This window comes from Equus asinus, chromosome 20 (genome assembly GCF_041296235.1).
Source record: "Equus asinus isolate D_3611 breed Donkey chromosome 20, EquAss-T2T_v2, whole genome shotgun sequence".
Taxonomy (NCBI): Eukaryota; Metazoa; Chordata; class Mammalia; order Perissodactyla; family Equidae; genus Equus; species Equus asinus.
In genome coordinates this window covers 21,474,922-21,487,750 of record NC_091809.1, presented here as the reverse complement: position 1 = coordinate 21,487,750, position 12,829 = coordinate 21,474,922, and the positions used below count along the sequence as shown (strand labels likewise).

The following is a 12,829-nucleotide window of genomic DNA, read 5'->3' as shown; positions in this document are numbered from 1 at the left end:
GGAGCATGCGGAACTTTAACCACTCAGCCATGGGGTCCGCCCACTCCTTCCCATATTTTTTAGTTTAAAATATAAATTGTAGATATTATAATGTGGCACTTGGAAAATCTGATTCTCCCCTCTCCCTGGGGTTTGCTTTTGCTCCCTGTCATGGATTGCTGATGTTTGTTGAGTGACTTATCAATTATTTTTGTACGTTCTGCATTTCTTTTAGTGTAGCCCCTGAAATCTGTGTTCTGTTAGCTTGGTGGTCACCTTTGACTGACGGAAATTCCTTAAAAGCCTGGAGCCAAGAAAAGAAAATGAAAAATTCTCTTTTAGTATTTGTCAATTGGCTGTGGATTGGGCCACTCCTTCAATGCTTCACTAGGCTGTTTACAACTTTTTCTTAGCCTTCCTTTCCTGGTTGAGTGGATCCTGAAGGTCAGCCGGAGGTGAAAGCTTTCTGTCGTCTCTGGTCTCTCTGAGCATGCATCCAGCCTTGGGCATGCTTGGGGATTTCTTGATTCCCTGGTTAGTGCTGGAGTTTTTAAAAGCCCTTATTCACCAACATATAACCTTCCCAACTTGTTCCTTCCAAGGGTTTTCAGTCTGTCTGCTGTTCGTCCCAACCATTTACCCCTTCCTCAGCCTCTTTGGGCAATACTTCACCTGTATACACTTTCAGCAGAAGCTGCTTCACTCCTGAGAACTCTCTGAGTTGGTGAAATAAAGGGAGGCCCTTGCACTGATACGTGAGGAAGCTGCCAGGCAGATCGAAACACACCATGGCAGTTCTTTGAGAACAAGGGCCCTGTTGCTCCTTTTGGCACTAGCAGCTTGCTCAGGGAGTACATTCTGCCATCCATGCGGCTGCAGCTGATCTGGAGATTGTGGATGGTGGGTGAGAAGTTAAAAAGCCCCAGCACTCTCTTGGTGAAATACAGCCTCTTCTTTCTCCCTTAACTGTTCCCTTGGTTCTACATTTTTGACTAGATTCCAGACTCTGTAAGAGTTGATTCTGATAGTTTTTCTAAGCTTGTTAGTTGTTTTCTGGTGCAAAAGAGCCCTGGAGTCCCCTATCCACCATATTTTGTGATGTCATTCTCTGTGCTGTGTGCTTTGAAACAACTTTATCCCCCAATTTTTCCCCAAACTTGCATTTTTCCACTTTATTTCAGAATTGGATTTGCAACTCAAAACCAAAGGTTCCATACCTCTTCAAGATATTTCTGTGGAAAAAAGATCAAATGGAATACAATTGGTAAGATCTCCAGGAAGCAATTTTGTTTCTCCACATCAGGACTAGAGGCATGAAATCCCTGAGAATTATATGAGATAAATGCCATTTACCCACAGAAAGCAGAGTCTATGAAGAGATTCTCTGAATATCAAGAAATTGCAGAGTGTTCTAGACTTATTTCAAACCTGTTTCTCCTCAGAGATCTCACAAATAAATGTCCACATGTATGTAACTTGATGTCCAGTTTTTGTTTTTTTTTAATTGCAATTATGATAGTTTACAACCTTGTGAAATTTCAGTTGTACACTATTGTCAGTCATGTCGTAGGTACACCACTTCACCCTTTGTGCCCTCCCCCTACCCCCCCTTTCCCCTGGTAACCACCAATCAGTTCTCTTTGTCTATATGTTAACTTCCACCTATGAGTGGTGTCATACAGAGTTCGTCTTTCTCTGTCTGGCTTATTTCACTTAATGTCCAGTTTTTGAAACAATTTAGTCTAAATAATTATCAGAAAAGTTATCAGAAAAAAATCTCTTAAGATGCTTTGTAAAGGTAGAGAATATAGTGCAGGGTCCTGGCCTCATTGTCTGCATATTCAATTTAAAATAAGTCAAAAACAGGGCAGAAACTGTGTGCTTAATGGAAATGGAAAAAAATTCAATTACGATAATGTTTCTAATGCATAAAAGTTGTGATGGGGAGAAATTCTGTTTTTATAATGAATCTGAAAAAGTCTTTATTTATTTATATCTTAACAGGAGGGAAGCAATTCTGGAGTGGAACAATATGGTTCTAACCTGTGTGGAAAAGTATTTAGTGAACCCTCGTTTCTTATGACTTACACTAGACCAAAAACTTCTAAGGATAATCAGAATAGAAAAGCTTTCAAAAAGAACTTCATTCATACTTTGTTCAAGGAAATCCATGTTGGGGAGAAAACATCTGAGTGTGTTCAACATGAAAAAGCCTCTGGTCAGCTTTCAGATCTTAGTGGGCACAAGAGAACTCAGACACGAGGGAAACTCTGTGAACGCGAAGATTGTCAGAGAACTTCTATTGATCAGTCATCCCTTAAGGTACACATGAGCCACCACGCTGGTGAAAAACCATATGAATGTAAAGAATGTGGGAAAGCCTTACCTCGTGCCTCGTACCTTGTAGATCATAGAAGAATTCATCGTGGGAGAAAGCCCTGTGTCTGTATGCAATGTGGAAAAGCCTTTACTCGATCCACAGGACTTGTTGTACACATACGAACCCACACTGGAGAAAAACCTTATAAATGTAAGGACTGTGGAAAAGCCTTTATTCATTCTTCGTACCTTACAAAACACATAAGAATTCACAGTGGAGAGAAGCCATATCTCTGTAAGGAGTGTGGGAAAAGTTTTACTCGTTCCTCAGGCCTTGTCTTACACATGCGAACACACACTGGTGAAAAACCCTTTGTCTGTAAGGAATGTGGGAAAGCCTTTAATAATTCTTCAATGCTTAACCAACATGTAAGGACGCATACTGGAGAGAAGCCATATGAATGCAAGCAATGTGGGAAAGCTTTCACTCAGTCCTCAGGCCTTACTACACATTTAAGAACACACACTGGAGAAAAGGCCTATGAATGTAAAGAATGTGGGAAAGCCTTCGCCCGTTCCGCAAACCTTAATATGCACATGCGAACACACACTGGAGAAAAGCCGTATAAATGTCAAGAATGTGGGAAAGACTTTAGATATTCCACATGCCTTACTATTCACATGCGAACTCACACTGGAGAGAAACCATACAGATGTAAGGAATGTGGGAAAACCTTCACTCAATCTTCGGCACTTGCTAAACATCTAAGAACTAAGGCATGTGAAAAAACCTGCAAGTGTTCCTCAGGCCTTAGTATTCATATCTAAGCCCATCTGGATAAAGACCCTACGAAAGTAAAGAATGTGAGAAAGCTTTACTCAGTATTCATCCTTACAGGATATGTGGGAATTTAGCCCGGGGCAGAATTCTCATTCGTATAAGGTATCCGGGAGAGCAGTAATTGTTTGGAGCTTACAGAATGTGTAAGAACTCACACTCGAGGAAGAAACCTTCTGGTTATAAGGCATGTGGGCAAGGCTTTTTGTTTTTCTTGTCCTAACATTAGTTTTATCTATCTAAAATTACTGCAAAAGCCAGGTGAACATAAGAATGAGATACAGCCTTAAAATATTTCACATGCTTTAACAGCACATGATAACTCACATTGGGAAAAACCATCTGTATTTAGGGAATGTGGTAAAATCTCTACTTAGTGTTGAGGCCTTAATATCTATATAAGACATCATACTGGCACAAAATCCTCTGAATGCAAAGGGTACAGGAAGACCTATACTTGCTTTTCCTATCATTTGAGAACTCACAGTGCAGAGATGCTCTATATGTGTAAGAAATATGAGAAGGCCTTCAAAAATTCCTGACAGCTTCGTGTGCAAGAAGACTCACAAATGTAAGAATTGTTAAAGAGTGTTCGGGTGTTAGAAAGTCACAACATGCAGTGGAGAGAAACCTGAGGAAGGTAAGGTGTATGGGAAAGCTTTCCCTCTGCCTCGTATGTTACTGTTTTTTGGTAAGCTCACAGAGGCAAAAGTGTTATGAAGGTTAGAAATATGGGAATACCGTGTGTGTGTGTGTGTATGTATTTTGGCTTTCAACCTTTAGTAAAAGTGATAGATCACGCTGGAGAGAAATTGTGATTGTAGGGTCCGTGGGAAACAGTGTACCCATTTTACACATCTTACTCTACCTGTGAAATGCCACCCTGGAAAGAAGCTGTATGAGTGTAAAAATGTTGGAATGATTTTTGGTAAGTACATATCCTGTCAGAGACTTGTAAAATACTCCCTGGAGGGATAAACTATGAATGTGAGGAATTGGGGAAAGCCTTCTGGAACTTTCTTCACTTATTGTACCGAAGAGAATCCATACTGGAGGAGAAATTGAAATAAATGACGCAAAAATAAGATTACTCTTCTGTGTGTCTTATTCTTTTGAAAGCTCTGGGCTCCTTAATTTTGTGTGGTGGTTTTGTATTAAAAAGTTTCATTGCTTTTACTATGACTGTAGTTAGAATTTCCACTATATTATGGTCATTTCATATAATGGTGTTTTCATCCTTGCTCAGCTCTGAAGACTTCCTCATTTACATTATGTCTTCACTGAGCTGTGGGATATTTGGCAGTTTAATCAGCAATGTAAGAGCATTTTATAAATGTTTTTGGGTACTGCTTCCTAATGTATTTGCAAGTGGGTCGTAAAATAGATTCTTTGTGATACTCTTTTGTGTTTATTTCTAGGAAATTCTCTCTGGACTGGTATGTCAATTAGTATCTAGTTGTCTCTTCAAGCTTCCTTGTCCTTTGGTCCCTTATAAATAGAATCTGGATTATCTTCAAGTGTGTAGTTAAAAACCTTCTACTTCTCAGCTTTCCTTGGACTGATGGAGAGTATATTTCACACTCTTGGCTAAGAAGAAGTAGGCGGAAGTCACTGATGTGGATTCAGTGAAAGCTGTTAAAAAGGGACAGTCTCTTAGGGCCTTTTCTCTTTAATTATTGCCCTTCATCCTTCCCCCTTCCTTCCTGGAAATTAGATACCTTCTCGGAATTTAGTTGGTTAAATTTTGTGCTATGAGGGCAAAAACCACAGAGAAATATGGTTTGGCTAAAAAACACAGGGACACTTTCCCTCCGTGGTCTCCTTGCACCAGCCATTGGACTACTTATTTGCAGACTTCTTGGTTCATGAGAAAAGCCAGCTTCTCATCAGGCTGAGCCCTTACATTGGATGTTGTCAGCATGTAGACATGGCACGTATGCCATTATACTAGATGATTTCCCCGGAGGATTGGCAAACCCAGGACTCCTTGCTTTAGCAGTTGGGGTCATGGGAGTAAGTAGCAAATATATTGAGAACTAATGACCCATGAAACAGTCAGTGCTCCTTAAATGGAACAAATCTCTCACTTTGGTGGACAAATAAGTCCGAGATAAATAAGGTCCCTCGTTGAGAGGCCATCAGAAATGTCATTGACTCTCTCCTGGGCATTTTGACCCTTGGCGGACACTCACCCATTTAATTCCAAATTTGGGTGGGCCCTTCCCAACAGTCAGTAGCTAGATATAGCCCCCCTCCAAAAAAACCCCCACGTGTTCCCAAAAGTTTAAATGCTGTTTTAAAGGCACAGCTCTCTGTTGCTTGCTTTTACTGTTACAGTTCACTCCCAGACATGGTGGGCTAGAAGGGATCCCATCCATGGAGACCAGGGCTCAGTGTTTCATGAAAAAGGGAAAAGAGAAGGAACATTTTGTTCTAAATTCCTCTAAGACACATGGCGGGGGCGGGGGGGGGGTTGTCTCAGCTCATGTGACATGTTAAATCTGGTCAGTGTACTTGGCACTTTTTTTTTTTTTTTTTGGTTTCAGGCATTATATCTAGAATACAACTTTCTAACGTGTATGATCACATGAATCTTACTAGGTATTATTTACACCATCAATCTAACACTTTTATAAACAGCATTTATTGTACAGAGTACTCTGAAGAAACAAAATTATGTACAGCCATTGTTTTCATTAATACATCTGTTCTGTCTTGCAATGCTAAAAAGGCAGAATGTGTCTGGCACAAAAATAACCCTCGGGAGTTACAACTAGAAAACAACACTTTTAGAAAAGATTTTTTCTTTTCTGGTAGAAACATAAAAACTGTGGTTTATGGGGAAGAAACAAGCCAAAATACAAAGTCCAATCAATTGTAGAGGTGGCTTTAACACTTAAAGTTTTGTCCCTTAAACCAACTGTCAACAGCAATAAGTGTTTAAAAATCTAAATATAAATTAATGGCTAGCGTTGCCCGAATAGTAGCCCAGTGTGAGCAACTTACAGTAACGCTGCGGTGTTCTCTGTGCAGAGATGACACCCTGCGCAGCCTCCCTGCGGGACACGTGCGGGAGAGCTCCACCTGGTACAGCAACCCACTAGAACGTCTGGCTTCTCCCCAAATCGTCCACACCACCACCACTTAAATGTACCCAAACTGATGTGTTTTCAAAATGCAAGTGGGTAGCGGAGGCAGGAGTACACCAGGGCCATTACGTAGTCTTCCTGAAACCTTTTAGGATGAGGTAGATGGTTTCAAATGCTTCGTAAATCTCTGCCCTGACTTTAGCACCTGTTAATACTTTTCCAGAAACAAAAATAAGGAGAACAATTCTGGGTTTGGTCATCCTGTAGATTAAACCAGGAAATAACTCTGGCTCATAACTACTCAACTGCTGGTGGGTGAGCACGAGGCCTTCTAGCCTTACAGGGAACTTCACATCGCACGCAGCTCCCCACCATGTTCTGGATCTTAAAGTCCAAGAACTTGGCTGGAAAACCCAACTTCTGTACAACTCTGGCATATTTTCTTGCTGCTAGTCTGGACTGTTCTTCACCCTTGGCTCCCGTGCACACCATTTTCCCAGAGCTGAATATCAGTGCCGTGGTTCGGGGCTCTCTTACCCTCATGATTACAGCAGCAAACCACTTGGGATTATATTCAGCATTTCGGGCACGAAGTGCAATGGTCTTTAGGTCAAGTTTACAACCAAGATTCACCGTGGATACAATATTTTGCAGCTGCGGCACAATTCCAGAGCTCTCCGAGGCTGGCATGGCAGGGGTGATGGAGGTCATGGGCATCCTGGTGGAGGGGTACAGGGGTGTGGTGCCCGGCAAGGGTGCAGTCGTAAGAGTGTGAGTGGAAGAGCTGTGGTGTCTGGCTCGAGGCCCCCTGTGTTGCCTGCTGGGATGTCAACTGCTGAACTGCTGCCACTACCTGCTGCTGCTGTTGCCGCTGCCTTTGCTGCTCCTCCATGATAGACAGACTCTTGGTGTTCTGAATAGGCTGTGGAGTCAGTCCTGTACCATAAGGCATCATTGGACTAAAGACAGGGATTCCAGGAGCCATGGTGCCTCAGCATTCAGTCTTTTCCTAGAGCATCCCCAGCACACTCTTCTTAGCAACTTCCTCAGCTCTCTGGGTTATCTTCACATACATTAAGAAACAGTGACGCTGTCTTATAATGCTGAAATCTTATTCCTTCCACGTTTCCTGTCACCGCATGCAAAATGTGTACTCCTGAGTTATGTAGTGTGTATTCTTTTGCCCAACGTTATAAGACTCATCCATGTTGATGTGTCTTCCCTCTAGCTGAAGTCGGTTAATTTTCTTTGCTGTGACATATCCCTCAATTGGTTCATCCATTCTGCTGTTTATGGACACTTGGCTCATTTCCACTTTGGGGCCATTAAGAACAATGCTGTGTGAACATTCCTGCACATGTCTTCCGGGGAGTATATACCTTGGCGTGAAATTGCTGGGTCATGACGCATGTACATCTTCAGCTGTCTACTTGGCACTCTTGAGTGCCACTATTTGTCAGCAGGCTATGAGCATCCTCCTGAAACCCAAATTATCACAGAATCAGGGTTCTACCACAATCGTTCCCTTGGATGCAACCCCCAGACACTTAGAAAGGGAGGCCATGCTCACAGCAGGGGCCGCTCAGGACCACCAGGAGCTTATCAGGTAAATACCAAAAAAAAAAAAAAAGAAAAAAGAAAAAACCAGTCATCTCAGGATCAGACAGGAGACAAAAAGAAAGAAAAAAAGTAAAAAGGCTCCGGATCTAGGTGGCTACAAGTATCCCTCCCTCCCCAAAAGGAACCTTGAAATCTTATGTATTAAGAAAATATCAGGTCCAGCAAACAGTGCTGGTCTTATATTACTTACTGATTTAAAAACAACTATGACAGATAAACCCCTAGATACCAGGGAAGAAAGCAACGGTTAGCTACGAAATTTATATACAGCTGTGTCTGTGTTTATATGATGTATATATGTATATGTATAATATTTTTCTATAGCTGCAGAATAAAAAATTGCATATAAACTGTAAATTAAAAGAGATCCATGATTTGACCAAATGGAAATCCAAACTTCATATGCAGTCATGCCCTGCATAATGACGTTTTGTTCAAGGATGGACCACATATCTGACAGTGCTCTCCTAGGATTGGTACCATAGCTTAGGTGTGTAGTAGTTGATACCATCTAGGTTTGTGTCAGTGCACTTTATGATGTTCACACAATGATGAGGTCATCTAATGACACATTTCTCAGAATGGATCCCCATCATTCAGTGATGCATGATTGTACTTTGTTATTCTTTTTCTGCCTCCAAAATGAAATGCATAGCTCATTATTTTTCAGACTTTCTTCTTTCCTATTGTGTAATCAGTTCAGGCTTTGACTATCTTTTTTCTGTTTGTTTTTTTTGAGGAAGATTAGCTCTGAGCTAACATCCACCACCAATCCTCCTCTTTTTGCCAAGCCATGCTGCAGCGGTGTCCCACATATAAAATAGAGGAAGACTGGCAACAGATGTTAGCTCAGGGCCCATCTTCCTCACCAAAAAATAAAAAAATAAAAAAATAAAAGAAAGAAAAATCTGTAACTTCAAGTGTAAAAATGTGCTGTCTACTAAAATCTGCTTGCCAGATTTTTATGTAGCTATATCATATTGTTTTCCTTTTGTTTCTCAATCTTACTGTATCATTAGTTTTCAAATGTCTTTTAAAAAACATCATAGGGGCTGGCCCTGTGGCCGAGTGGTTAAGTTCTCGCGCTCCACTGCAGGTGGCCCAGTGTTTCGTTGGTTCGAATCCTGGGCGCGGACATGGCACTGCTCATCAAACCACGCTGAGGCAGCGTCCCACATGCCACAAGTAGAAGGACCCACAACGAAGAATATACAACTATGTACTGGGGGGCTTTGGGGAAAAAAAGGAAAAAAATAAAATCTTTAAAAAAAATCATAGAGGTGAAACTTAAAATCAGGACTTTTAACACACTTCCCATGTTGAAATAAAAGTAGGCATCCAGAGAGGTTGTAAAAATAGGGCTACCCCTAGCTTAACTTAACATCTTAGGTAACCATAGTATAATTATTGAAGCCCAGAAATTATCATTGATAAAATACTATTAACTAATCAATAGACCTCACTCAGATTTCACATTTTCTCACTCTTGTCCTTTATGCAGGCTGGTATTCAAATCAGATTCTTCTAGTGCATGAATCTTGATATTTATAAAGTCCACCCTAATAATCCTTACTACTTATCGAAGCATTTAGTCCATTTATAAATAATGTAACTGTAATAAGTTTGGATTTCATTTAGTCATCTTATTTTATGTTTTCCATTTGTCTTCTTTCTTTCTTTGAATTGAACTTATCAGCCTATTTAAACTTACTACAAATTTACGGTAATCAAAACTGTGTTACTGGCTTAAGAACAGATATATAGATTACTGGAATAGAATTGAAAGTCCAGAAATAAGCCCTCATGTATATTCTCAATTGAGTTCTGAGAAGGGTGCCAGGAGAATTCAATGGGGAAAGAAAATAATCTTTTCCTCAAATGGTGCTGGGTCAATTGGAGATCCACCTGCAAAAGAATGTAGCCGGTCCCTTACCTTACACCATATACAAAAATTAATTCAAAATGGATCAAAGACCTAAATGTAAGAACAAAAACTATAAAACTGCTAAATAAACAATAGGGGAAAAGCTTCATGCATTGCATTTGGCAATGTCTTAGATGTGATACCTAACGCAACCAAAAAAACAAAAGATAAATTGGACTTCATCAAAATTAAGAAGTTTTGTACTTCAAAGGACGCTCATCAACGTTAAATACTTTGGAATCCAAAGGACACACTCCACTTAAGAAAATGGAAGACAACCATGGGGTGGGAGAAATATTTACAATTCATGTATGTGATAAGGAACTTACATACAGAACATACGAAGAACTCTTAAAACTCAACAACAAAAAGACAAATAATCTAATTTTAAAGTGAACAAAGGATTTGAACAGACATTTCTCCATAGAAAATTTAGAAATGATCACAAGCACATGAAAAGATGCTTAACACCACTAATATTAGGGAAATGAAAATGATCTTCACAGTGAGATATCAGTTCACATCACTGGATGGTTAAACAAACGTAAAGACAGACAATAACAAGTGTTAGCGAGGATGTGGGGAAATTGGAACCCTCATCCATTGATGGTGGGATTGTAGATGATGCAGCCACTTTGGAAAACAGTCTGGCAGTTCTTCTCAACGTTAAACATATAGTTGCTATAGGTCCCAGCAATTCCACTCCTAGTATATCCCTGTGATAGTTAATGTTAGGTGCCAGCTTGACTGCATCACAGAATGTCTAGGTATCTGGGAATACTTTCTTTTTGGGCGTGACCATGAGGGTGTTTGGAAGGAGAGTAGCATTTGAATCAATAGACTGAGTGAGGCATATTGTCCTCCCCAATGTGGGTGGGCATTATCCCATGCGATTTAGGGTCTGAATAAAACAAAAATGTGGAGGAAAGTTGAATTCTCTTTCTCTGCCTCACTCTTGAGCTGGGATAATGTTCCCATTCTTTTGGTGCCCCTGGTTCTCAGGCCATGAGACATGGTCTGGAGTCTATGCCATTGGCTGTCTGGCTTTCAGGCCTTTGAACTGCACCACTGGGTTTCCTGGTCTCCAGCTTGGGGACAGCAGATCATGGGACTTTTCAGCCTCCATAGTCACATGAGTCAGTTCCTTATAATAAAATTCATTATATATATACATTTATGAATTTCATTATATTATTTTTATATGTATATCTGATCTGTCTGATCTTACAATACGGTGCAGGGCCATATGTCTTTTTCTCTGGAGAACCCTGACTGATAGAATACCCAAAGGAAATGAAAATATGTCTGCACAGAAGGATACACAGGAATTTTCATGGCAGCGTTACTCATAGTATCCATGAAGTGGAAACAACCGAAATGTGCATCAACTGATGAAGAAATAAATAAAATGCGGTATATCCATACAATGGAATATCATTCAGCAACAGAAAGGAATGACATATGGTACAAGATATATGAACCTTGAAAAACATACTAAGCAAAAAGAAACTATTGACAAAAGATTGTATGACTTCATTTACATGAAATGTTTTGAAAACACAAATCTAGATATAGAGAAAGTAAATTCACGAGAGCTTAGATGTTAAGGAAGTAGGAAAATGGGGCATGACAGTCAAACAGTAATTCTGGAGTAATGAAAAGTTTGGAAAATTGTGATGGTTGCATAACTCTGAACATCCTGAAAGACACTGAATGCTATAGTTTTAAATGGGTAAATTGTATGGCATGTGAATTACTTTTCAATTTATTTGTTCCAAAACACAAAAGAGAAAATCATGATAGCAGCTACATCACCAGGAGCAGAAAATATTTGTCTCTGAAGCACACAGAGCAGTAGGATGCAAGAAACATTAGATACCATTATATTTTAACCACTACATATTAAAACTTAATGTAAAACTATTGTAACCAAAAGAATGTGCTATGGGCATAAGTAAATACTACTGGCACAGAAGAGTCTAGAAACTGACACAGCTATATATAGGCATTTGTTTAATAAGTGTGGAATTTCAAATCAGTAGGTCAAGGATAGTTTATCAAAAATGATACTATAACAATTGACCATCTTACTGCAGGAAAAAAATAAGGGCATCCACTACCGTACCACACCACATGCCAAAATACACTCTGAAGATTAAAGATTAAAATGCCATTAAAAATAAAAATTTTTAGAAGAAAATTAGGAAATCTGTAATGTAGAATTTGAAGAGAATTTTTAAGGCAAGGCAGTAAACCCAGAAATTATTTTCTGAAAAACACTTTCATGGCTACATAAAAATTAAATGTTTTGTACAGCAACAGTTGAAATATTGACGGAGCAAAATAGCTATCAATTCAATAGATACAAAAACACAATAATGCACATGAACAATTCTCGGTAAAATGTGCTAGTAAATGAGGATTTTAAAAGACCTTTGTTAACGTCACAAAGGCCACCCACTGAAACCCACAGCAAACTTATGATTTACCCGAGAAATTTTAGAACCATTCCTGAGTTAAGGATGTCTAGTATCAGCGCTATTTCAGAATTTAGTACGGGAGGCCCTGGATCGTGGTAAGGTAGGAAAAATAAACGATAGCAATACATATTTGAAGAAGAAAAAAGTAAAACTTACAGAAAAATGTCATTACACTGAAAACAAAGGAATGATTAGAGTTTAGTGCAGCGTGCAACATAAGTGAAAATAAATAAGGGGAAATAAAGTTCCAATACAAGATGGATCGAAGGGCGGAGACAGACTATCTCATGCATTCTCAGGTCTATCATTACTGGAGAATCCTTGTCAGGGGGATCCAGGAAGCTGGAGAGGCAGGAAGAAAACCTTTAGATGAGTACCCGGCGGCTTGAGTCGCCAACCACACCTAATCACTTCCGACGTCAGAACTGAGCCCTGGGTCTGGTCCCACCTCCAACCCCGCCTACGGTTATGGACCCCGCCCCCAGCCCTTAGCCCCGCCCACAGGCCGGCCTCCGTCCTCCACCTGGGCTGCTGGGCCTGTTTCCGCCCCCAGCCCCGCGCGGAGAGACCCCAGGGCCCA

At 40.2% G+C, this 12,829-nt stretch overlaps 1 protein-coding gene and 1 pseudogene across 10 annotated transcripts in view; one reads left to right on the top strand and one right to left on the bottom strand.

Moving 5' to 3' along the window:
• LOC106824496 (zinc finger protein 846-like) overlaps positions 1-4,213 on the top strand; it is a 34,774-nt gene extending 30,561 nt beyond the window's left edge. For all 10 annotated transcript variants that reach the window (XM_070491955.1, XM_070491954.1, XM_070491951.1 and 7 more), the window contains 2 exons: positions 1,161-1,243; positions 1,984-4,213. In XM_070491955.1, the coding sequence (XP_070348056.1) occupies positions 1,161-1,243; positions 1,984-3,126 (1,226 nt within the window). In that variant the 3' untranslated portion in view covers positions 3,127-4,213. The remainder of the gene's footprint in view (positions 1-1,160; positions 1,244-1,983) is intronic.
• A 1,750-nt stretch (positions 4,214-5,963) lies between these two features.
• On the bottom strand, positions 5,964-7,689 carry LOC106824481 (TATA-box-binding protein pseudogene; annotated as a pseudogene).
• Positions 7,690-12,829: the final 5,140 nt, after the last annotated feature.